Here is a 27,199-nt window from a genome sequence, read left to right on the forward strand (position 1 = left end):
TCAGACATAAATGGCGTAATCTCCCTCCATCGTCACCTAAAAGTATGCGGCTTTAAGGGTTCGAGCCATCATTGTGCGTGCCCTAAAAAGGTAACTGTATATCCTTTCATGCGTCTCCTGAATGATGTAATGGGTTTGCTCCAAAGTTACACACGTCAATAGAGGTCGACTATATCCTCTCTGATAAAGCTCGTCCCTAACAACGTGTAACGAGCGACTTTTCTCACCCAATCCTTATCCTCCCCTTCTAGAACATATTCAGGCTTTAGATAACTTATGTAAGGCTCCATCCACGTTGCCTCCCCCGAGTCGACGATCTCACATTCAGTCATTGCAATGATGGATGGAAACGATAACACTTGTTGCAACAGGGACTTGTACCTCCCTTTCTTCCTGGTGCTGGCTAGCTTAAAGAGCACCTCAACTCTCATGTTGTCCCCTCAAATTATGTGCTCGAGCTTGACCTCAACGAAGGTGTTGAACATGTTTGTCAATATATAATAATACTATAACAGGAGTAGATCCTTCACTTGATAGTCACCCATTAGGCGTCTGACCATTAGGCGCGAGTTTGTCCAGCATATATGGAGTGTTGCATAAATTCCTTAATAAAATTAGAATGGATTCGAATAATACCTATGACTGTGAGTTTATTTGTCATTCCTATTTGTAAGTGTAAGTAATTAATTTATAGAATTGATTTATGACTAATATTCTTTATAAAAAAATCTAATTACACAAAAAAGAATTACTTCTAACTTTTAATTAAACATTGATTACTTATATATTATATAATATATGGAGTGATGTAAAAATTTCTATTAAGATTAGAATGAATTTGAATAATACCTACTATTATTTATAAGTATAAGTGATTAATTTATAGAAGTGAAAATGCTCTTTTTAGACAAAATCCAAATTATTGTGTTCTAATAATATTAGCCAACTTCAATAATGAAGAAAAACAAAAAGACATTGGAAATGGAGGGACTAAGATGGATCTTATGAAAGAAAAATGGTCATTTTAGACTTTTTTTTATGAATTGTCTTTCTATTATTATTGTTTGCCTTTTCTTTTAGAGCCAAAAAGTTGTGACTCCTCAAAATAATCATAATTCTCAACAAACATGTATAAATAAACTACCCCAAACGAGTCACAATGTTTATCTATTTCATTATGAATTATATTTAGGAATGTACTTAGACAAAATAGGAGCGAGTTTGACTATATATGTCTTCACCTAAAAAAATCATATTCGTCCTTATTTATATTGGGTAACAATTGTAACCATACTCACATTCACACTTAGTCTCATTGTACTACCCTATGTATTAATTAAATATGTTTACAAAAATTTACAATAAAAAAAATATTTTTAATAACTTAACAAATAATATCAAAGAAGAAATTATACCTGCACAAATCTTACAATATAGTAACAAACAACAATTGCATGCATGTCAAGAAAACATAATAAAAATATAGTAAGTGTTACTATGAGTTTATAGCTGACCGATCGGATACGGTGACAGACTGGATGGACATGACCGAGTGATTAATGCATAAGAAAGCGTCTCACGGCCGCTTTCCGACAATAGTTGAGCAGAATTAATGTGCAGTTAATATTACAACGACTACTGATGTGTTTAAAGTTTACATTAATGACTATTAAGATGTAAATTAATTGATTAGATTCTTCTAAACTCAGTAAATAAGAGTTTAATCACTTTTACTCATTATTGAATTACTAAAGACTTGTAGAGAAAAGATTCTGACTTATTATTTTTCTAATTGTGGAGAGTGAAACTATTAGAAATATAAGCAAACTTGATGGAGATCATATGAATCAAATTAGAGAATAAAAATTTCTAAAAGAAACTTAGTATATGGAAAAAAATATAAGTTTTTATTTTTATTTTTTTTATGTTATTTAATAAAGTATGAGTTACACGATTGAATACTAAAAAATGAGACTTTATGTACAATAAAATTAAACAACTAGAAATCATCAAATTTCTTCTATTATTTAGTTTGATGAAATTGAGATTTGGTTTTTTGAGATACAATAAACCATTTGAACTTATATCAGTGAGGAAAAATACATTGATAATATGGGTGAACACTGTGGATGTCAAACTTATTGGACAATTGGGCGATAATGAAGATTTGTGTGGCAATAGGAAGGTTCTTCAAATGAATGAAACTAAAGTTTTATAGGTTACCTAATAAATTAAAGTATTTTAGGTTATTTACTAAACAAAAAAGTTTCATGATTTAACACTTGAAAGTTAGAATTAAATATTCTCACGTAACAGAAAATAAATAAGTAAAAATGACTAGATGTTTAATTTATTAAAGTTTTAGTTTCTGTTTTCTTAGATACAATATATATTTGAATGAAATTATAGTAAAGAAAACACATGTTATTGGGATTATGATGTTTTAGAAATATTAATGAATTTGACACCTATCAAACAAGTCAAACAATTCAAAAAAGTTAAAGACGGTGTAGAAAAAAAATTAAAATGAAATAAAACCAGTGACAAAAGATAATGAAAATAAATTTTTAAGTTACCTAATAGTTTATAATGTTTTATTAATTAAAAAAAATGTATAATGTTTTATTAATTAAAAAAATAAAAAATGTTACGAGGATGTGTGAGGTCTCTTACCTAATTTTTAAAATCAACAATTTCGTATATATACTTATTCTTAACCCTTATTTCATCAATACGAGTATTTCACCAACTATAATAAGTTTAAAGAATATTCATAATTCAAAATATATTTATCATCCATATTTATATCTTCTATTTCTTTATTTTTCTTATAAAATAACTAACGAAGTTAAAAAATAATAAAGATAAATTTATATTCAATTTTTACTTTTAATTTCCTTATCTTTCTCATTGTTTTTGAATTATGTTTTCAAATAACCTTTAAACTTAGTGTAACCTTTAATTATACAAGTTTTATTTTATTTCAATTCAATCTCAAATTTAACATATTAATTTCAATACCATAAAAATATTTTATTTAATTAAAAAATATAAATTAAAAATAAATATTAAGAATGAATTGAAAATTGTGAATTTCCAACATTTTAAAATAATTTACAAAATAACAGAATCAATATCCCGAATAAAGAAAATAAAAAGACTAAATCATAATTTAACCAAACAATTAAAGATGGGTAAAATTTAATATAGGAGAGGGGTTGAAGGGTGATGTTGGGAAGATGAAAGCGGATCCAAGATCTCTGGATTCGTTGCAAACAACGTTTGCGGCTGTAACAACAACAGCGTCCAACACTTTCACTCACAGAAACATAGACAAACACACTTTTATTTTGTTTTCGCATTCTATTTATCTATCAATCTTTCTGTTTCTCTCTCCAGCTTCATTCCCAATTTCGCAAACTCGCGCGTGTGACTCACTCTCTGCTGCATACTCTTTCTCGCTCGCTTCCCAAATTCATGCTCTCTTCACTCTTTTCAGGTTCCAATTCTAACCCCCTTTCACATTTTCCCATGCAAAAATTCACGTGCAAAAATTCACGTGCAAAACTCACTGCTCTATAGGGTCTCTCAAAATTATCTCAAGTTTCTGACTTTCTGTATTAGGCTACGGCGGTGCAATTGATCACTTGCTCTTACCCCTTTGATTCAGTTGACCCTCTGTTCTTTCCAATTTCTTGTTCCGTAGTTGCGTCTACGAACTCCTGAATGTTTATCATTCAATCTTCCTTACTTTGCCTTATGATATGCTTAATTCTTGTTAAGTTTGTTCTTGACTTTCTATTATGACAAGGTGTTTCTTTTGTTTTTCTTGATTGTGTTGTTTTCATAACCGAAGTGTTAGAGATAAGAAGTCTTTGAGTTGTTTGGCTCCATGTTGAGCTTCATTTTCAAGTCTGTAAAATCATGAGTAATCTTTGTATTGTATTATGTTAAGAAATATAGCTTAGCAACTTTTGTTTTTGCTAGTGGTGAAAAGTGATGGGTAGGCGAAAAAGTAAACCACATCGAGCAGGTGGGATAATACTAGACCCAGATGCTTCTGCCGAGACAGAATTGAATAAACAAAATGCTGTAGAAGGAGGGGAAGAAGCAAAAGGTAGTTCTGGTGGCATTGATAAGCCTTATTTTGTGGAGGTTGCTCGGTTGGATTGGTTGTCGGGTGAACACCTTGATATTTCTGAGGTTGTTTTGAGGGATTTAAAATTGAGTGAAGGTTTTTCTGGTTTTGAGTTGGCTGAGGATTTTTGTCGGGATCAGCAGTACTTGTTAAGATTTCGAGTATGTAATGTAAGTAATGTTCTTGGTCGAATTAAATTAGGTCATTGGCCTGTGTTACCCTATACTGATATTCATCTGGAGTTTGCAAGAAGAGTTACCGTTGATCATGAGGAAACTTATACAGTGTTGTTATCTGGTGTTTTTGACGGACCTGACGAAGGTGTTACTGGGCTTCTTCACTTGGCAAGTTTGAAGTTTGTTACACTGAGGCCAGTTCTTGGGGTTGGGCTTTCTGAGGAAATTTCCTCCCTCAGGGTAAGGGTTGAGGTACTAAAGAACGGCTTCAATGCATGTGAGTCGCTTCTTGATACTTCTAGACAACTATGGAAAAAGAGTATGGTAAATGTAATGTCTTGGTTGCGTCCAGAAATAATGACTTCAGAAGTTAGGTATGGGTTCTATAGCTGTATGAAAATGGATGGTGATCCACAGACAGAGATGGTAGATGACACTTGCAGGTCAAGGAAACATGCAAGGTTTGATCCTGCAGGTTTATATGAAGCCATTAAGCCTTCAAAGTAAGTTAAACATTCTCTTTGGCCTTGGATTCTAATTTAAGGATAGAATAGTTGGTACAATGGTCATTTGATCATACAATCATACTTCAATCTTCACCGAGGTCTAGTGATAGTCAATCTCATCTCAAACATTCTGTGTAGCCTTTTTGTTTATCTTTCATATATCTTGTGTACAGAGCAGAGCCAATGATTGAAGATGACATACCAGAGTTACTTCCTAAACTGAGGCCATATCAAAGGCGTGCAGCTTTTTGGATGGTAGAAAGAGAGAAAGCAGTGGAAGAAAGTCAGGGTGAAAGAGAAAGAAATCAGTTTCATTCTCCACTATGCATACCTGTGGATTTTCTGGACACCAGTTCTCAAATGTTTTTCAATCCATTCAGGTAAGTTTTGTCTATGAGTTTTCAAAATATAATATCCACGCATTCTTTTTTATTGTATTATTCATGAAAGGCTGGTCACTCTACCCCCCAACTATTATGAATTCATTCTCTCTTCCCTTGTGCTTATTTGAATTACAATGGCTTCAGTGGAAATATTTCATTGTACCCAGAGACTTCTTCGCCTTATGTATTTGGAGGCATTCTTGCTGGTAGGTCCCAACCTATGTTGCATATTTCATTTTTTTTCCTCACATCATCTTGTAGATCTTTGCTACATTCTAGTTTGGATAGGTTCTAGATATTTACTACTGTAGAGAAACTACTGTTTTATATATAAAGAAAGTCCTTTTTCTTGTTGGCCTCTTTTGACATATTGAATTGACTGTTTACAGTCAAATTTATTGCATAATGAATAGTCCATTGGATCTTGTGGCTTTAGGATCACGAGTCCACTGATAGAATCTTGCTGTTGAAATTCTATCAATTTCTGTTTATATCAAATGTTTTTATGAACCATTCTTTGCCATCCACCAATACCTTAGATTTTATGGAGAGGTTGGTCTTTGACTTAGTATCATATTATAGTTGGTATTTATATATGATATTATTGACAAACTATGTGGGTGTTTTATGCATATAGTTTTCCATTTTCCAATACAATTGAAAATTCAGTCTTCTATGACTAATTTATTTTGATGCAACAGATGAGATGGGCTTGGGAAAAACTGTTGAATTGCTTGCTTGCATCTTTACTCACCGTAGATCAGCATCTGGAAGTGACATATTATTTGATTTAGAGCCACAAATTAACGCTGACCAAAAGGTCACTTTGAAGAGAGTTAAAAGAGATCGTGTGGAGTGCATATGTGGAGCTGTGAGCGAAAGTCTTAAATATGAAGGACTGTGGGTTCAGTGTGACATTTGTGATGCTTGGCAACATGCAGATTGTGTTGGTTATTCACCTAAAGGAAAATCTTTGAAATCAAAACAAGGATGTGAAAGCAAGACATATAAAACTACAGTGGCTGTGAGGGATGGAAAATATGTATGTCATATGTGCTCTGAACTAATTCAAGCTACTGAATCTCCTATTGCCTCTGGCGCCACTCTCATTGTCTGCCCTGCTCCTATTCTGCCCCAGTGGCATGATGAAATTATACGGTATAAGTTTTTCTTGATCAAAACTACGAATGCTCTTTTTTTTTTGTGTGTGAGCATGTGTGTTGCCTTTAGGAGGACTTGATCCTCCTACCTTATTTAATTCTGGGCAAGGTCCTGCTTTTAGGTCTTACAAAATGGTTTAAGGCCTAACTCAATTTTACAAGACTAGTTTGTAAGTGAGGATTGTTCTCACTTATATATTGTATTTTGACACTGTTAGGTTTCTGAGTTTCACAACTCCCACTCACTCAAAGGCAATCAAACAAGAAAGAACAAAGGAATAGTATGAATTTCACTGTGATTGTATGTATTTACTGTAACGTATAACGAAATACAATAACGGGAGCCTAATCCCCCTCTACAAGGTCCAAGACCTGTTTACACAAAAGTATATGGCTAGCTGCCTTCTAACAATGAATAGAACTCTATTTATATAAGATCTCCCATCCCGCCTTTCCTGACCGCTCTCTCATTTTCCCGCCTTTCTTAACTGCTCTCTCATTTCCTCTTCCTTCTATCCTCTTACCTTAGATCCTATCAGACACTGTCTATAGTCAACTTGGGACTTGGGTTTTCTGCATATCCTGTGTGGACTTGGAAGTAATGTGCTTGCTCCATGCTTTAGTATGTTCTGTGAAGTATGATTTCAAACTGTAACACCGTTTTAGTTTTTTAATTTGTTATAGTAAAAACGTTCTCATTAACTTTGTTTGTCATTATAGCCATACGCATCAAGGCTCCTTGAAAACTTGTGTCTATGAAGGTGTGCGAGAAACATCTTTTTCCAATGCGTCTGTGATGGATATCAGTGATCTTGCTAGTGCTGACATTGTATTAACTACATATGATGTGCTTAAAGAGGATCTGTCTCACGATTCTGATAGGCATGAAGGTGATCGGCACTTTCTGAGGTTTCAAAAAAGGTTTGCCCTAAAGATTGCCATATTCCCCCTTTGCTATATATTATATGTAGGATAATTTATCCATACATTTCAAGACGAGTTTATGAGTTTGGTTGATCTTTTCATCCATCAGGTTTTGACTGTGTCTTTGAGGTGTTATATTTTGTTTATGATTTCTAATTTTAAACCTTTTCACAAACCATCCTTACTAATGTTATATTTTAGAAAAAATTTAGATCTCAGTATGTCTATTATGGTCCCAAGTTTTTTAGTAGCCTCTTTTTTCTTGTAGGTACCCTGTCATCCCAACTCTTCTTACGAGAATATACTGGTGGAGGGTTTGCTTGGATGAGGCACAAATGGTGGAAAGTAGTACTACAGCTTCCACTGAAATGGCTCTAAGACTCCATTCAAAGTATCGATGGTGTATTACTGGTACCCCAATTCAGCGAAAACTTGATGACTTATATGGACTTCTAAGGTTCCTTGTAGCCAGTCCTTTTGATACATACAGGTGGTGGACTGATGTTATTAGAGATCCTTATGAGGTATTTTCTTTTTAAGTTAATGTTTTATGAACTGGTGCTGACTGACTTTCCTTATTACTAGTTTTTTTTTCCTTCTATTTTATACATAAAAAAATTGAATATCAACTTGGAGTAAGCTATATTTCCGTATGGTCACCTAATTACCAAAGACAATATAATAATCTTGGACTCTTTGCAGGTAGAGTGAATACAGAAATTCAAGTCCAAATTTTATTCTCATTTGACATGCTATAAACCTTATGTGTATAGAGACAATCAATTACCTTTTTGCAATTTCATTTTAGTTTAGACATCTCTAGTTTTGTCATGTCGTGCATCTCAGCAGAGTTCAGAAAGGTTTGTGAATTTGTCTTACTTAGCTTAGCTATCACTCCATACTTATGCAGAAGGGAGATGTGGGAGCTATGGAATTTACACACAAAGTTTTCAAACAAATCATGTGGCGTTCTTCTAAACAACATGTTGCTGATGAATTGTACCTTCCATCCCAAGAGGAGTGTCTCTCTTGGCTTACACTCTCACCAGTAGAGGAGCACTTTTACCAGAGGCAACATGAAACTTGTGTTAGAGATGCTCATGAAGTTATTGAAAGTTTGAGAAATGATATTCTTAATAGAAAAGGCCAAGGTTTTTGCCCAGTGCTGTGTAATTTCGTTTTATAAGTCCTTTGAAAGAAAATGTGTATCCATGGTAATGATTGAACTTGCAATATTTGATGCATATTCCAGATTCTATCTCTTTGCAAAGCTCCTCTGATCCTTTAATCACTCACACCGAGGCAGGGAAGCTACTGAATGCTTTGCTGAAGCTTCGTCAAGCTTGTTGTCATCCCCAGGTTGGAAGTTCTGGGTTGCGCTCCCTACAGCAGACACCAATGACTATGGAAGAAATACTAATGGTATGTTACTTGGAAGGATCTTTGATTTGGTTTTACATACAATATACAAATGTACATCAATTTTTTATGGAACATAATCTGTAGGTTCTTATAAGCAAGACCAAAATAGAAGGTGAGGAAGCTCTCAGGAAGTTAGTTATTGCTTTGAATGCACTTGCAGCTATTGCTGCAATACAGAATGATTTTTGTCAAGCTACATCACTGTACGGTGAAGCTCTTGCTTTGGCTGGAGAGCATGCTGAAGATTTCCGCCTGGATCCTTTGTTAAATATCCACATACATCATAATCTTGCTGAAATACTTCCACTTGCTTCAAACTTTTCTTTAACATTGGCATCCAAAGGAAAACAATTATCTGAAAGTTCTGAATTTAAGATGACCAAAAGGCATTTAATTTTAAAGGTTGACAGTTGTCATGTGAAGAGGCAAAGAATAAGTGGTTGTGATGACATAAATGCAACTGTGCCGTCTTCAGAACCATCAAATGTTAGCCTTTTGGAAAATGACACAAAGGAGGATCAGGAATTTGATAATTTATCAGCCAGTTCTGTCGAATCTCTGATAGCAGAATGTGAAGATTCAAAACAGAAATTCTTGTCTGTCTTCAGTTCAAAGCTATCTGTAGCCCAGCAGGAGTTTCAAAGTTCTTACGTTCAGGTAAATATCTTCAATGGATCTTAAGGAAGAATTTGTTCACTTATATTGAACTTTGGGAACAAAGCTATTCAATACGACATTGATTCCTAATACACAGTTTGTCCACCATTAACTTAAGCCACAACAACCATTTCTATGATCATTTAAATGACTTTTTTGAAATTGTACAAACTAACACCTTTTATATGAGATTGATAAATATAGTGATGCTGGTATTGGATGATCCTTATTAGGAAAACCCCCAGTCCTAAATAGGCTAGAGATAGAACCTAGAAAGAGAATATAAGTGGGGAACAACCCTTGTCGTCATATAAGTCAATTTTGTAGAGTTGAGTTAGACCCAAACTCACATTCTATGATGGCATCAAAGCTTATCTCAAATCAGTTATAAGGGTCACCCACTGTATTATCTACTCACCCAGCCCAATAGAGTTGTTGTGCATGAGGGCGTGTATTTGGCAAAACTAAGATAGAGCTTGAATAGATATAAGTGGGAAAAAGCCTTCTCTCAACAAGTTGATTTTGTGGAGTTAAGTCTAAACTCACATTCAAAGAGTCCTCCTACATGTGATCTAAGGCTAAATTAAGAAATACTTAAGGAGAGTAGATATGTGGAGGATTCAAGATGAATTCCTTCCTGTCTTGTTAGCTCATAGAAGGACCAAAGTTGTTATCCTTGGTTGGGAGCATAGGATCATACAATGCTCTTATATTTTTGTAATATTAGAGTTCTTGAGAGAGAGAGAGAAAGGGAAAGGAAGTGAAACTAAAAATTATCCTGGTTTGTATTCAATTCAATTGATTTACAAGAGTCCTTTTATATAGAACAAAGAGAAAGGTACAACTGTCATAGTAATAGCTAACAAGCCTAACTAACTGAATAACGAAAAGTTTTAACAAAACGATGAATAGCATGGAATTCAAAGTAAACAAAATTTTCCTTAACAAGTTTACTGACGCTAGTTAGACTTTTAGTGATAGTTGGATCAAGAATTATATGATTAAGGGCTAAAGAAATGTAATGATTATTAGGAGCTGAAAAATAGGAGGATCCAAAGGATTGGATTCACAATCCTTCGCTATTACCAATGTAATATGTTGAACATTGTGGTGAATGTTCTGACTATATCCGGTGACATGTAAGAAGCATTAGGGAATGAATTGGAATCAGAATTTTGAATGTTGGGAGTAGGCAATGAACCTGCTCCAGTTATGGTTACCAAACCATCAGGGGGGTGTTGTAATTGCTACAAAGGAGGACACTAGTTGGTTGAAGGATATACAAGAGGTGGAGCAGAGCTTGTTGGTGTTGAGGAAAATGTGAGTATATATTGTAATGAGCAAATGGATGAAAGTTTCTCTAGAAAATATGGCTTGAATTTCGTTGAGAATTTAAGTAAAACTAGACTTTAGTGGGAGCGCAATAATTTTAATTGTTGTAAGTAGGATATTAAATGCATTCCTAGAAGTTGGTAGAATATTAAATGTATTACTAGATGCTAATAGAAGTTGTTAGAAGATTCTAGAGATCTCTTTGTAATTATTACTTCAGGATTAGGGTTCTCTATATAGAGACTGATGTACGTTTTCAAATGAATCAATTGAATAGAAATCTTCTTTATTTCATATTAATTCTTTCAAGTCTGATCAAACTGGTGATAGCAAAGGGAAGCAAAATTTCCATACTTGGCACTTCATATTAGCAAAGTGTCCTCCATGACCACAATCACCACCTCTATAATCATAGTTGCAACCACCACGGAAGGAAGAAGATCCTAGAAAACTAGTGAGCTTTTGCATCTTGGTTCTGCATATTCTAAGTCGTCACTTCAGCAGTTCTTCGTTCTTCAAAATTGAATCAGGCGTTGGTGCTTGAATTAGATTAACAGAAGCACAATCAAGAACAACTTTCTTTTGAAACTTTTTAAGCCGAGACTCGTGCGCTAGAAGAACTTCAGCTTCTTCAATAAGATGTTCAAGCCGCCTACTTTCAATAACAAAAATAACATATTCATAGTCTTGAGGCAAACCTTTAAGGATCACATCAATGTGTTCTTGAAGAGAAACAATATTCCCACTATTAGAGATAAATGTAAGCATTCAGTTATTCAACTGGATGTTAGTTATCTGGGTTTTTCTGTTTTCTGCCATGATTAGTGTGTAACTACTGTAACCTCTCTTGAGCTTATATGTGCTCGGCTTGTGTCTTCTTCTTAATTAGTGAAATAATAAGCAGTTCTCTTTCTGTTACTATTTTCTCTGTTTTCTCTCGTACCAACATTCTGATACCTACAGAAGCAAGACAACAACCAATGCTTTCATTTGAAGAAATTTCATCATTGAACAATTTTCATGAGACAAGTTATGAAGTTCAGCGCCAAGTTGTTGTACTCTTGCTCATGTCTATTTGTGAAAATGCTCATGAAGTTCATCCCAAACCTGATAGGAATGAACACTTTCAAGAATACGAGAAAGGACAATTGAAATAGCTTATATTGAAACCATGTCAACAACATTTGTTTCCATGTCTATATGCTGGACTGATTTTTCCAGCTTCACAATCAGCTTAATAAAGAAATTGATGCAAAATACACGGACTAAACATAGAGTGTTGAAGACAACACAATTTAATTCATGGTTCCACTTGTTCCTCCAGCAAGAAGTTACAATTATCTAGTTTCTCCAAAATCTTCACATAGGTTGTGAAGGAAGGGGAAGAAGGAGCAAATAGCTACAAAGAAACTTCAAGCTCTTTGTAATTGTTTGTATTCAATTCAACTAATTTACAAGAGTCTCCTTATATAAAACAAAGAGAAAGGTTCAACTGTCATAATAACAGTTGGCATGTGTACTAACTAACTACATAACTAAGTTTAGGTACTAACAAACTAATAGGAAGCTAAAAAACATATTAGCCATCTGAGTAATACAATACTCACATGTAATGATTTTTTTTCTTCAAAATCAATGCACATCTCCCTTTTGTTTAGATAGTAAGTTGATTCCTATAAAAGACTAACCATATACCTTGGTTTGCCCAGTTCATTTTCATTCAAATTGAGTCACTGTATTCGCGCCTGCCTTCTGTTTTCATAGTTAAAAAGGGAAAGAATGCAAGATATGTTGCTTATAGAGGTGAAAAAAATAAATATGATCACTAATTTTGTTTCATTTTGAGGTAAGCAATTTTTATGTTAATTAGTAACTACATGAGATATAAAGTAATACCAAATCATGTTAAGATGCTTTATTATGTTAAAATTGTGAAGATCGAATCTGCTCGAGTTTTTTTTTCCCTTTCTTTCATGATATTTTCTGTAAATGACATTTGTATTTTTTTGTAGGTCAGTAATGCTTATCGAGACAGTCGAACACATCAAAATTCATTTTGGTGGTTAGAAGCACTCCATCATGTTGAGCAGAGCAAAGAGTTCTCCTCTGAGTTGATTAGAAAGATTGAAGAAGCCATGTCAGGAACTTCAAGCAATTCAAAGTCATCAAGAATAACTGCTCGGTCAGTCAGGCTTTGATTATTAAACACAATTGTCAAGTACTACAGTTTTACATTATCCATATACTTGACTTTCTGAGTTATGCTTGATCTTTATACGTAGATTCATCATAAAACAGTTGCTAAATGTAATACATTTAAAACTGATTTCAACAACATACAATATCTAGTTATAATCAATGTTCTAATATATAGTTATTAGTAGTCATTTTCATATATGTTGTTGATGAATGGTGGACTTTAAGCCTAACTTTTACAAAACTGTCTTGAAATTTGAGGTTTGCACTTATTTATTTATTACAATTTGACCAAATTTCTAGTTGATGTGGTTTCTTGAACAATGACTATTGGGAAAAACTCAAGCTCCACATTGGCCAGTGATAGAGCCTAAAAGACTGTTGTTGGAAGTCCCATATTAACTAGAGATAAGACCAATTCACAATATCTAAGTGTTGTAATTAGAGAAAAACTTACTAAGTATTTTTCTATAATTATTTAGGTATGAGGTGCCTAACTTAGGGGTGCCTAACATAGGAGGTGCCTAACTTAGAGGTGCCTAACTTAAGGAGGTGCCTAACTTTTACTCCTATAAATACATTAGTATGTTGTAATAATAAGTATTAAAATAAATATAGTTCTACATGTTTATCAAAATGGTATCAGAGCTCCCAACCGGGAGCTCTGTTTCCGCTGCACTGATAAGCTACCAGCCACCAGCAACAGCAGCTATCCAGCCACTTCAACTGTAGCAGAAACTATTGGAATCACTGATAGGACAGAAACGGACGCCTATCTGCAGCAAACACAACATTGCAAATCGCTCCGGAGAAGACGTTGCCACGCGCCGCCACGCGCCGCCACGCACAACCAGCCTTGCCGGCGCGTGTAGCCCACGCGCCTAGTTCCGGCGAGACCCACTCGCTGCCGACGTCACAGAAGGAGTCGCCGGAGCCTCCTCATTCCGTTACAAGGGCCGGTGACAACCCATTTTGGCTCAGATCGGAGTAAATCTGAGTTTTGAAGTACTGCTCCATATTATTTTGTGTAGCCCACACTGTTTTCCACTGCCAAGGCTGTTTTGCCGCTGTCCGACGCCTTGTGCCGCTGTCTGACGCCTTGTGCCGCTGTCCAACGCCTTGTGCCGCTGTCCGGCACCGTTTGTCGTTGTCCAGGCGCCGTTTGTCGCTGTCCAGACACCGTTTGTTGCTGTCCAGGCGCCGTTTGTCGCTGTCGACAACGTTTTCCGCTGTCCAGGCGCCGTTTGCCGCTGTCAGGCACCGTTTTCCACTGTTTCGTCAGCAGATAGGGTCCCCAGATTGCATTCCCAAGGATGTCTGAGGTAAAATTTATTCCTTTAGGTCCTAATGATCTTCCAAATATGATAGGTGTCTATCGGTTGGATGGGCGGAATTTCTTACAATGGAGCTAGTACATTCGAAGGATTCTCAAGGGTCGTTCAAGACTAGACCACATAGATGGTGGAGGACCAGAACCAGATGACTCAAACTTCCTAATGTGGGACAATGAAGATTCACTAATTATGACTTGGATGTGGCATTCCATGGTTCCTGAGATAAGTCGAAATTACATGTTTCATTCTTCTGCCAAGGAGATATGGGATGATTTACAAAATACTTTTTCATTAAAAAAGGATTTTGCTGCATGTTATGACATTGAAAGCAGGATATTTAATACAAAACAGGGCTCACATTCTGTATCAGAATATCATGGAATTTTGAATGGTCTTTGGATTGAATTAGATCAATACCAAACAATAAAGATGTGTAAGACAGATGCTGCCGCACATGCTGAAGTCGTGGAAAGAGGAAGAATCTTTAAATTTCTCCATGGCCTAAATCAAGAGTATGACCCAATCAGGGTACAGATCTTAGGAAGAGAAAAATTATCTTCCTTATCAGAAGTATTTTTTATGGTAAGAGGAGAAGAAACTCGAAGAGCTGTCATGCTTGATGGGGGGATCTCCAACACAGGCTCTGCCATGACAACCGGAAAGGGATTCCACAAAGGAACGAGCACTGGAGGAAAGTCATTTGAAAGAGGAAATCGTGGAGATTCTTATACTGGAGGAAAGTCATTTGAAACAGGAAATCGTGGAGATTATTGTTCATTTTGTAGAAGATCTGGACATACCAAAGAAACATGCTTCAGACTCCATGGGAAAAGTAATGTTCTAGAGCGTATGAGGAATAACAAAGGGCCTACTCAAAAATGGGTAAATCACACTACCTCAGAACAGGAAGCCACCAATCAATCTAATGTTTCTCCACCACCAGATCTTGACATGAAAGCTTATAAGGAAGAACTCGACCGCTTGAAAGCAATGATTGAATCAATGAGTAAGCCCTCTGGATCATGTACTCTGTCCATGAAAGGTAAGATTTGTCTCAATACTGTTGGTAATATGACTCAAGGTATTTGGATTCTTGATTCAGGAGCAACTGATCATATGACACCTTGTCGTGTGTCTTTCAACTCATATGATGACAGCAGTAAAGAACAACTTATTACTGTTGCGAATGGTCAGGGTATACCTATATGTGGCTCTGGGAATATAGTTTTGGAATCATCCATTATATTAAAGGACGTTTTACATGTTCCACAATTAGCCAATAATCTTATCTCTGTGCAAAAACTCACAAAGGATTTAAATTGTTCAGTAATATTTTTCTCCACTCATTGTGTTTTTCAGGATCTTGCCACGGGGAAGACGATTTTAACTGCTAAGGAGCAAAGTGGGTTGTATCTATTAGAGACTAATGACCAAAGCACAACAAATATTTTGAGTCTACAAGCTACATCTGAGACGTGGGCAAACTCTCAAATATGGCTTCATCATAAAAGGCTTGGACATCCTTCATTTAACGTTATCAAGTCTTTATTTCCCCATTTGTTTACCAATGAGTCTGTTGAGTCTTTTAATTGTGATATTTGTCAATTATCAAAACATCATCGTGCATCTTATCCTATTAGTAATAAAAAGAGTACTTCTCCTTTTGATTTAATTCACACTGATGTTTGGGGACCAGTTGTCGCATCTATTTCTGGAGCAAAATGGTTTGTTACCTTTATTGGTGATTGCACTCGTGTCACATGGACATACCTTATGAACAATAAATCTGAAGTTTTCCAAATCTTTGTTAAATTTTTTCATCTTGTCCAAAATCAATTTGGAAGAAATATCAAAAGAATTCGGTCTGATAATGGTACTGAATATGTTAATCATGAATTCCTCAATTTTTTCTCTCATAATGGTATTGTTCATGAACTTACATGTGTAAACACTCCTCAACAAAATGGGATTGCAGAGAGAAAGAATCGTCATCTCCTTGAAGTAACTAGAGCTCTTCTTTTTCAAATGTCTGTTCCAAAAATTTACTGGGGGGAAGCAGTGTTAACTGCCACATATCTCATCAATAGGTTACCTACCCGTGTCTTAAACGGCATTAGTCCTATAGAGTCTTTATTGTCTTTTGTTCCTTCTTCCCCTTTAATATCAAGTCTGCCTAGTAGAATTTTTGGATGTATTTCTTTTGTTCACTCTCATCACCCTAATCGTAGCAAATTAGATCCAAAAGCCCTTAAATGTATCTTTATAGGGTATCCTTCTAATAAAAAAGGGTACAAATGTTATCATCCTCAGAGTCGTCGCATCTTTATCAGCATGGATGTCACATTTCATGAAACACAGTCCTTTTATGTCAGTTCACCACTTCAGGGGGAGAAAACACTTGAAATGGATGAACTCTCCTTCTTGTCATTACCATGTCAGTCTTCGCAGGATGCCCAAGACCTGAGCAATGAAACTATCAGGATCTATAATAAGGATGAAGAAGAAGACAAATTTTTTGGTCAAAAATATGAAAGAAGAAAACAACCCACTTCGACTCTAGAGCAAGAAAAATTGTCTAATCCGGAGGTGAGAATCCCTGAAGACAACATCGAAGAGGTAAGTATTACTGATGACTTGCCCATTGCATTGAGAAAAGAAAGGAGATCATGTGCTAAATATCCCATTTCTCAACATGTTTGCACTAACAATCTCTCTGATAAGCATAGAAGTTTTATTGCTGCCATTGATACAACAAGAATTCCTACCTCAATCCAAGAAGCCATGAAACTTGAACATTGGACTCAAGCCATGAAAGAAGAGATGAATGCATTAGAAAGAAATTCAACTTGGGAAATTGTTGACAAGCCAAGAGACAAGAAGGCAGTAGGATGTAGATGGCTATTCACAGTGAAACATAAGGCGGATGGAACAATAGAAAGATATAAAGCGAGACTGGTGGCAAAAGGCTATACTCAAACCTATGGGATTGACTATGAGGAGACATTTGCTCCTGTGGCAAAGATGAATACAGTTCGAGTTATTCTTGCTTTGGCGGCTCATTTTAGATGGGACTTACACCAGTTGGATGTAAAGAATGCCTTTCTTCACGGAGATCTGGAAGAGGAAGTTTACATGGATATTCCCCCAGGGTTTGAAGTGAAAAATGAACGAAACAAGGTTTGTCTCCTAAAGAAAGCATTGTATGGTCTTAAGCAATCCCCTAGAGCATGGTTTGGAAGATTTACAAAAGCAATGATTTCCTTGGGATACAGACAAAGCCAAGGAGACCACACTCTGTTCATAAAACATTCATCTACAGGTAAACTCACCCTATTGCTTGTCTATGTGGATGACATGATTATTGCAGGAGATGACGAAGCAGAAAAGTTGGCATTAAAAGAAAAACTGGCAGCTCAATTTGAAATGAAAGACCTAGGAAAACTTAAATACTTTCTTGGAATAGAGGTTGCTTACTCCAAGGAAGGAATATTCATCTCCCAAAGGAAATATGTACTTGATCTCCTCAAAGAAACGGGAAAACTGGGATGTCGAACTTCAACAATTCCTATAGAACAAAATCATAGAATTGGAAGTGAAGAAAGTACTCCTGTAGAGAAGACCCAGTATCAAAGATTAGTAGGAAAACTAATCTATCTATCACACACAAGACCAGACATTGCCTATGCAGTTAGTGTAGTAAGCCAATTCATGCATGATCCAAGAAATAGACACATGCAAGCAGTTGATAAAATTCTCCAGTACTTGAAGTCAAGTCCAGGGAAGGGATTGTTGTTTAAAAGGGAAGACACATTAGGTATGAAAATATATACTGATGCTGATTATGCAGGGTCTATTAATGATAGAAAATCTACTTCTGGGTATTGTATGTTTCTTGGAAATAGTCTGGTAACATGGAGGAGCAAAAAGCAAGACAGAGTATCTCGCTCTAGTGCAGAAGCTGAATTTCGAGCCCTTGCTCAAGGAATGTGTGAAGGACTTTGGATGAAAATCATTTTGGATGATCTTAAAATTAAGATAGACAGTCCTGTGCAACTATACTGTGACAATAAGTCTGCCATAAGCATTGCTCATAATCCAGTACAACATGACAGGACAAAGCACATTGAGATTGACAGACACTTTATAAAAGATAATCTAGACAGAGGCTTTATGATTACAACTCATGTTCCAACAGGTCTTCAGCTAGCAGATATTTTTACAAAAGGGTACCTCAGGGAAGATTTCAAGATCTTGTAAGCAAGTTGGGAATGATTGATATTCATTTACCAACTTGAGGGGGAGTGTTGTAATTAGAGAAAAACTTACTAAGTATTTTTCTATAATTATTTAGGTATGAGGTGCCTAACTTAGGGGTGCCTAACATAGGAGGTGCCTAACTTAGAGGTGCCTAACTTAAGGAGGTGCCTAACTTTTACTCCTATAAATACATTAGTATGTTGTAATAATAAGTATTAAAATAAATATAGTTCTACATGTTTATCAAAACTAAGTGAGTGCAAACTTCACTTCACAAGCTAGTTTTGTGGGTTTGGGTTAGACATAAAGTTCATTTCTTAACATGGTATCATAGTTATGGGTTAGAGCCTATCCTAATGAAATTTGGTGTATGTCGGGTCTATTGTTCCACTCGTTATCGAGCCGCTATCGGACTAACTATTAATGTCTAGTCTCACACACGAGATGTATATAGCTTGGCTTGAAGGGGTGTGTTAGAAGTCCCACATAATAGAGATAAGACCAATTTACAATGTATACGTGAGTGCAAACCTCACCTTACAAGCTAGTTTTGTGGAGTTGAGTTAGGCTTAAAGTCCACTTCTTATCAAGAATATATAGATGGAGACAATCCTCACTTTATAAGACAAATTTGTAGGATTGAATTAGACTTCAATTCACATTCTAAGATTGTACCAAGGTATGTCAAAGATTCATTAGAGAAGGATCGTCCATCATTTATGGGTTTACTTGGCACAAGCAAAAGGGTAGAACAAGTAGAAGTAAAATTGGGTACAATAGGGGAATCCAAAATCTGATCATGGACATAGAAATATTTATCTGCAAGTCCATATCATGAAGAACTTTGACCGCTGCTCAATTTCTTGTGCAAGAATAGAGGTAAGAAGTAATAACTCATTAAATTCATGAAAAAGAGCATGAATCTTACCCAAATAATCAGTCATAGAGTGCTGACTCCGAGGAGCAATAAGATTGAAAAGATTGTGAAAAACACCATAAAGACGTTGAGTATTATTGGCGTATAATAATTTTGCTTATTCCTAGACATTTTTGGAGCTGGTGTTGTAGGCACAAAACATTTTTTTTAAAGAGTGAATGGTATTCTTGAGAACCATGAATAATTGAGCATCAATTTTCTTCCAAGGGAAAATTCATCGGGAGCAATATCAGTCACTCTTTGAGTAAGATGATCAAGATATCCCTGACTCTAGCCGGAGTTTAATGTCTGATGCTCAAGTCGCATAATTACTATCATCTAACTTATCAATAGACAATTGTACATTGACATAGTTAGTATAGATTGACGGGTCAAACACACTACTGGTAGAAGAGATATCAAAAGAGGCAGCGTAAGAAGCCATGGAGGAAGAGAGAAAAAATTCTAAAAATTCAAAGAGGTTCGATGAATGCAACAAAGCCAAATTCAAAAAGAGGACGCCACGACTAGTCCAACAAATCTGATTGGCGTTGGAGAAGATGGCTCATGCGCTGCTATACGAGGCTAGAAGAAATGGCATCTACGAGACTTTGATCAGCGTGTGGGAGCACGTCAGGACTTCAATGAATGTGATCTTCACAACACGGTTGTCGCCTGGCTGAGACGAGCAAAACCGTGTGGTCGCTGGTTGAAACGGAAGCTCCAAAAATGGCGATGGCGGCGGACAGAGGCAGTTGCAGTGGCAGGGGTGACAAAAAAAATTGCCAAAGAACCCTAAGCTCTAGATACCATGTTGAATATAGTGAAAAATAGGTATAGGAGTAATCTCCCTTGTGTAGAAAATACATATAGGGTAATAAAGCGAATATCAACTAAACCAAATTACAAATAATGATAGAAAAGAAATAAAAACAGATAAACAAAAGACAAAAGATAAAAGATAGGGTTAAATATGTTTTTAGTCCCTAAACTATCAAGCGAATTTTTTTTTAGTCCCTCTTTCAAACTAAGCTACATTTTGGTCTTTCTTCTTAAGGAAACCTTAATTTTTCGTCCTCCAAAAACAACGACGTTAAAAATTAGCTGAGGTGGCTAACGGTGGTGTGCCACGTCATTTTTTTTTTCTGCTTTTTCAATCCTTCCAAACATTCAACCAAGAGAGAAGAGAGAAGAGAAATGAGAGAAGAGAAGAGAAGAGAGAGAGTGTTCTATTATGCCAAAGTTACTTCCCGCAGAAGGTTCTGTGTGGAATCTATAAGACAAATATGGGCAAAAGAGAAGAATAAATGCATAGGAAGAGAGAGAGACTGGAAGAGAGTATAATTTTAAATTGGTTGTTGCAGTGATTGATTTCTAAGAAATCATCAAAAGGGTTTCGTGGTAGCCTTGTTCTTCTGCTTAGCCAAGATTCTGGAAAATCAAAATCTCCACGTAATCTTCTTCTAATCATATTCTTCTTTGTCACTCTAAGATTTTCGCCTTACCCTCATCCCTCAACAACCAAACAGACTCTGTACTTCTCAATTTTGTTATGTATGCTCTGTCACGTGTTGGATTCAGACTTTCCTTCACGAACTGGGTTCCGGGTGGGGCGTAATTCAGGTTTTTTTCTACGCCCTCGTTTTTGGGGTTTGATAGCTTCGTCTCTTTTGGGGCATTTTCTTCATTATCGCCTTTTGACAACGATAAGGGGGTGTTTTAGTCTCGGCCTCATTGATTGTTGCTCACGTGGGTCTGTTGTTCGAGTTGGGGTGCTTCTAACTAGGGTTTTCGAGGGGATCCGAGGTTAAAGTTCGTGTCTTTTCGCGAATATCTCTTTTGGGTATGTGCAAAGTTGAGCTGTTGATGCAGGGTTAAGGGCTGAATTGATTGATTATTTGATTTGAATTTTTAGCGCAAAATCTGTTTGGTTGTATGTTTTATTCTTCCGTTGGTTGGACTATTTTTCGGATTCAGTAATCTGAGAATTTATTAGGTTCCTAATCCAGAACCTTGTCGACCAGAACCACCGTCGGAGGGAATCGAATTGGAAGGAAGAGCTTTAGAAGATAATGTGGAAATTGACGACGAGGTTGTGGCGGTGGACGGGGACGAAGATGCAAGGAAGGAGACGGTGCCAGTGAGGGAGGGAGAAAAGCCGGGAAAGATTTACCCAGTGTTAGAAAAAAAAAATGACGTGGCACACCACCGTTAGCCACCTCAGCTGATTTTTAACGTCGTTGGTTTTGGAGGACGAAAAATTAAGGTTTCCTTAAGGAGAAAGACCAAAATGTAGCTTAGTTTGAAAGAAGGACTAAAAACAAATTTGCTTGATAGTTTAGGGACTACAAACATATTTAACCCTAAAAGATAAGGTATCTAATATAGTTGTTAGAATCTGTTTTATTTTCATTAGAATCTGTTTTATTTTTGTTAGAATCATTGTTTTTTTAGTTATATTTTTTTGCTTATTTAACATATAATTATTGTGAATAATGGGGATATCCTTGAATCATAGGGATTTGGTTGTTTAGGAGTTATTATTGCTTCCTAATTATATGAAGTAGTAGCTATGATAAGAAGTGAAGAAAGTAGAAGGGGAATAATGCTAGAAACTCCAACCATGGAAAATTTAGCCATGGTAGCTACTGGATCGGCCATGATGGTTGACCCGAAAAAGGAGGGAACAGCCAATATGGAGAAGAAAGGTGAAGGAGTGTGGTGTACCTTCTGTAACAAGCCTCACCACATTAGTGATAAATGTTGGAAGCTGCATGGAAAGCCACCTAGTAGAGATTGGGGATCCTAACACCGTGACAAGGAGTGGGGAAAAAAGGGAGACAACACTAGAAAGGATGGACATAAACACATAGGTGCTGCAACCAATGAAGAAAACACAGGAGGAGTGCTTCCACTTAACCAGGATGAGGTAGAGCAGATGAGATCATTCCTCACCAAGTTGGATAAGTCACCAGGTAGTTTGGCGAGTTCCTTTCTTTTGGACTTAATGCCTCAAATAAAAACCCTAACCCATATTGGATACTAGATTCTGGAGCTACTGACCACATGACACCCCTACCTAAAAATTTATCGTCTTACACCCCTTGCCCTAGCAACAAGAAAATATCCACAGCCGATGGCTCTCTAATGACTGTAGCAGGTCAAGGAGCAGCCAAATAAGCCCATCTATAACCCTCAAAAATGTCCTTTATATTCCTAAATTGTCTGTCAATTTAGTTTCCCTAAAATTACAACATCTATGACAATGTTTGTATTTTACAGAACAAGTACTTGGGGAGGACAATTGGACATGCTAGAGAATAGAATGGCTTGTATTACTTGGACCATCCAAATCTGCCACCAGATCTGGAAAGTAACACCTCTTTTTTCTTGATTCAATAAAGACCAGCATCACTATCGCCTTGGAGATCCTTCCTTTAGGGTCATAAAATTATTATTCCCTTCCCTTTTTAGCAAATTAGATGTGGCAAGTCTCAATTGTGATGTGTGTGAACTTGTTAAGCACAAACATGTGCCTTTTCTAGTTAGTAATAATAAGAGCACTTTCCCCTTTTATTTAATTCATACAGATGTGTGGGGTCCGTCAACTGTCCCTAATGTTTTTAGTGCCCGTTGGTTTCTTACCTTTATAGATGATTGTACTCGTATCACATGGGTTTTCTTACTAAAACAAAAATCCGAAGTCAGCTATGTGGTTCAACGTTTTTTCTCCATGGTAAAAAATCAATTTGGTGTTAGCATTAAGAGGATTAGATCCGATAATGCCAAAGATTGCTTTAATCATGGGCTTATTTCCTTTTGTCAAAAGGAAGGCATCATTCATGAGTCATCTTGTGTCAAAACATCTCAACAAAATCGAATTGCTAAGAGGAAAAATGGACACCTTCTAGACCACCTTCTAGACCAAACGCGAGCCCTTCTTTTTCAACATAAGGTTCCTAACATGTTTTGGGGAGAGACTGTTCTCACTGCCTGTTATCTAATTATTAGACTACCTTCTAGTGTTCTAGCTTCCAAAAGTCCTATGGAGGTTATGTCCTCTTTTTATCCTAATGTGTTCACATCTAATCACCTTATTCCAAGAATATTTGGGTGTGTTTCTTTTGTCCATGTGCACAATAGTGATATAGGTAAACTTGATCCTACAGCCTTAAAGTGTGTTTTCATAGGATACTCATCAACATAAAAAGGATATAAATGCTATCACCCACCATCCAAAAAATTCTGTGTCCAGAGATGTCACCTTTTTTGAACACCAAAGTTACTTCCACCAAGATCATCTTTAGGGGGAGATTGCAAGAAATGAAGATGATCTTCTTATGCTCCCTGATTTAAGTTTAGGACCAGAAATAGGGACTAAAAGTGTAACAACTAAGAAGGAACCCACTCAAGATGGAGCTAATGTCAGATTTGGGAAAAAAATGGTTTATACAAGGAAGACAAAGGCCATTCCAGAATCTGTCCATGTCCAACAATCCAACCCAGCATTACATGAGGTAACTAACCCTAATCTTTTAATCTCCATTGAATCAACCTCTGATTTTCAGAATCTGCAGGAACCTGAATCCAATTCAGCACCACTTTATGAGGACCTAGATATTCCAATTGCCCTTAGGAAAGAGACTAGGAAATGTACCACCAAGCTGCTGTACCCTCTAGCCAATTACTTATCCTTTAAAAACTTCTCACGTACCCATAAAGCCTTCCTCACAAGCCTAAACACCACAACCACACCTACCTCTTTATCTGAGGCAATAAGTGATAAAAAATGGAAACAAGCCATGGATGTGGAAATGGAAGCATTAGAAAAGAATAGTACCTAGGATTTGGTTGCTCTCCAAAATGGAAAAAAAACCAGTAGGGTGCAAGTGGGTATATACTATAAAATATAAGGTTGATGGGTCCATTGAGAGGTACAAAGCAAGGTTAGTAGCTAAGGGATTCACTCAAACCTATGGAGTGGATTACATGGAAATCTTTACTCTAGTTGCAAAAATGAACATAGTTAGGGTGATATTATCCCTAGCGGCTAATTATGGTTGGAACTTGCAACAATATGATGTTAAAAATGTCTTCCTTCATGGAGAAATTGAAGAGGAGATTTACATGGAATTGCCCCCTGGATATAAGGGAAAAATAGCTACCAACACTGTTTGCAAGCTAAAAAAGGCTTTGTATGGGCTGAAACAATCACCACGAGCATGGTTTGGGAGGTTTACTAAAGTTATGATAGGTCTGGGCTTTAAACAAAGTCAAGGAGACCACAATCTGTTCATTAAACACTCTAAGTCAAGGGGAGTAGCCGTGTTACTAGTTTATGTGGATGATATTATAGTGACAGGTGATGATGAGGAGGAGCAAAAACTGTTAGGCCAACATCTAGCCAAGGAATTTGAAATTAAGACCTTGGGAAAATTGAATTACTTTTTGGGAATTGAAGTGGCTCATTCTAAAAAAGGAATATTCATATCTCAACAGAAATACATCACTGATTTGTTGAAAGAAACTGGTAAGACAACATGCAAGCCTGCAAGCTAGACCTGATGTTGCATTCACCGTGAGTCTAGTTAGCCAATTCATGCACTAACCAAAGGAGGTTCACTTACAAGTTGCACTAAGAATTGTACACTATTTGAAAGGAACCCCAAATAGGAGAATTTTGTTTGAACGAAATGGGAATGTAAGTCTAGAAGTATATACAGATGCAGACTATGCAGGGTCAATTGTGGATAAGAGGTCAACTATGGGATATTGCACTTTCCTTGGAGGGAATCTTGTGACTTGGAAGAGTAAAAAACAAAATGTGGTAGCTAGATCCAGTACTGAAGCAGAATTTAGGACAATGGCACAAGGGATATGTGAACTACTTTGGTTGAAGATCATCTTGGCAGACTTAGGAATAAAATTGAATGAACCAATGACACTATTGTGATAACAAATCTGCTATTAGCATAGCTTATAATCCAGTGCAACATGATAGAACCAAACATATTGAGGTTGACAGACATTTTATCAAAGAAAAATTAGACAGTGGTCTAATCTACACTCCATATGTCTTCACAAGACAACCTTGCAAATAGTCTAACGAAGGGACTAAACAGCAACAACTTTGAGAGTATTGTTTCCAAGCTCGAATGGAAAATACTTATTCACCAGCTTGAGGGGGAGTGTTAGAATCTGTTTTATTTCTGTCAAAATCATTGTGTTTCTATTAGTTATTGTTAGATGTTAAGATGTGTGTTTCTGTTATTTGGGCTTAGTCTATTCTGTATTAAGGGCATTGGCCCATATCTTACAATATAAATAAACTACCCTATGTGTAGTCTAAACACATAAGGGATATTTTCTCCCAATCTTCTTTATTTCTCATATGGTATCTAGAGCACAGGAATAGTTCCAGTCAACTCCACGGTCTCCGGCACCCATCACTGCTGCTGTTGTCGCGTCGCCGCCGCCGCCGCCGTCGCTGCCGCCGCCACCGCCGTCGCCGGAGCTCCAGAATCGACCGGCGACCACACCATCGGAAGCGTCTCGGCCGGGCGACCACCGTCGCACGAAGATCGTCGCGATCGGAGCTCTCACGCGCCTTCACGCGCCGCCGCTGCCGCCGCTGCCGCTGCGCGTCGCCGGAGCTTCCGCCGCCGATCAGCACCGCCGTGATCGCCTCCTCGCCCTCTTTCTGGATCTGTGGTCGTTGCGTCAATCGGAGCACTTTGAATTTTTAGGGTTCCTCCCTCTCCATGGCGTCTTCCTCGTCTACAAACACCTCTATTGGTGGCTCATCTTTTGATCCCTCAATATATACTAATTATGTGAATGTACACTTGTCCATTGACAAGTTAGATGGCACAAATTATGCAACCTGGGCGTCCGACATCAAACTTTGGTTGAAGAGTCAGGGGTACTTAGATCATCTTACTCAAAATGTGACTACTGCTCTCATAGATGACACTTCCCGCTGGATGAAAATTGATGCTCAGTTATGCATTGTTATAAAGTCCACCATTCACTCCTCACTGAAACAAATGTTTCGATCCTATGAGACATGTTCAGAAGTATAGGCACAAGCGAAGTTGTTATACACAAATGACACTCAGCGTCTTTATGGTGTTTGTCAGGACCTATTAACTGTTATTGGTTCGCGCAATCCTGGTCCCATGGCAGAATATTTGGGTAAAATTCATGCCCTTCTTCATGACTTTAATGATATATTACCTCCTGCTTCCACTCCTGCTGAAGAATTGGAACAACGATCAAAGTTCTTCATGTTGTTGGCATTATACGGACTCTCTGATGATGTTTCTCATGTCCGTGATCAGATTTTGGGTTCTCCTGTCATACCCAACTTTACTTCTACTTGTTCTGCTCTTTTGCGTATACCGAGCAAACCCGTCACTGAGACATCTCCTCGTACTGATGATTCCTCTGTTATGGCTGCTCAACGTGATGATCGAAGTCGGTCTCGCAAGCCAAGTAAAGGACGTCCAAAATGTGACCATTGTGGCAAGTTAGGCCACAAGATTGATAGATGTTATGCTCTCCATGGACGTCCTCCTCGACCTGTAGCAGTGGCAAATTCTGATCCACCTCCCCGATCACCGTCTGCAGACCATCCTACTTCATCTAATATCGTAGACAAACTTGCAATCTTTAACGAATTTCTCAGATGGTATGAGGATCATCAGCACTCTGGTTCCACTACATCTGCATCTGTTGCACGTACATGTACACCTTTTGTTAGTCTAACTCACTCCCTTGGACCTTGGGTCCTTGACTC

The 27,199-nt window shown here is 36.9% G+C and overlaps 1 protein-coding gene across 2 annotated transcripts in view; it reads left to right on the top strand.

Moving 5' to 3' along the window:
• The first annotated feature begins 3,200 nt into the window (after nucleotides 1-3,200).
• Nucleotides 3,201-27,199, top strand: part of LOC108338065 (uncharacterized) — a 40,151-nt gene continuing 16,152 nt past the window's right edge. The window contains exons 1-11 of one of the 2 annotated variants that reach the window (XM_017574737.2): nucleotides 3,201-3,499; nucleotides 3,988-4,817; nucleotides 4,994-5,200; nucleotides 5,348-5,409; nucleotides 5,905-6,361; nucleotides 7,084-7,284; nucleotides 7,556-7,811; nucleotides 8,198-8,438; nucleotides 8,540-8,709; nucleotides 8,794-9,366; nucleotides 12,711-12,880. In XM_017574737.2, coding sequence (XP_017430226.1) covers nucleotides 4,000-4,817; nucleotides 4,994-5,200; nucleotides 5,348-5,409; nucleotides 5,905-6,361; nucleotides 7,084-7,284; nucleotides 7,556-7,811; nucleotides 8,198-8,438; nucleotides 8,540-8,709; nucleotides 8,794-9,366; nucleotides 12,711-12,880 — 3,155 coding nt within the window. In that variant the 5' untranslated portion in view covers nucleotides 3,201-3,499; nucleotides 3,988-3,999. The other variant, XM_052880001.1, reaches the window with a different exon arrangement.

The sequence above is a fragment of the Vigna angularis genome, chromosome 7 (assembly GCF_016808095.1).
Source record: "Vigna angularis cultivar LongXiaoDou No.4 chromosome 7, ASM1680809v1, whole genome shotgun sequence".
NCBI classification, from domain to species: Eukaryota; Viridiplantae; Streptophyta; class Magnoliopsida; order Fabales; family Fabaceae; genus Vigna; species Vigna angularis.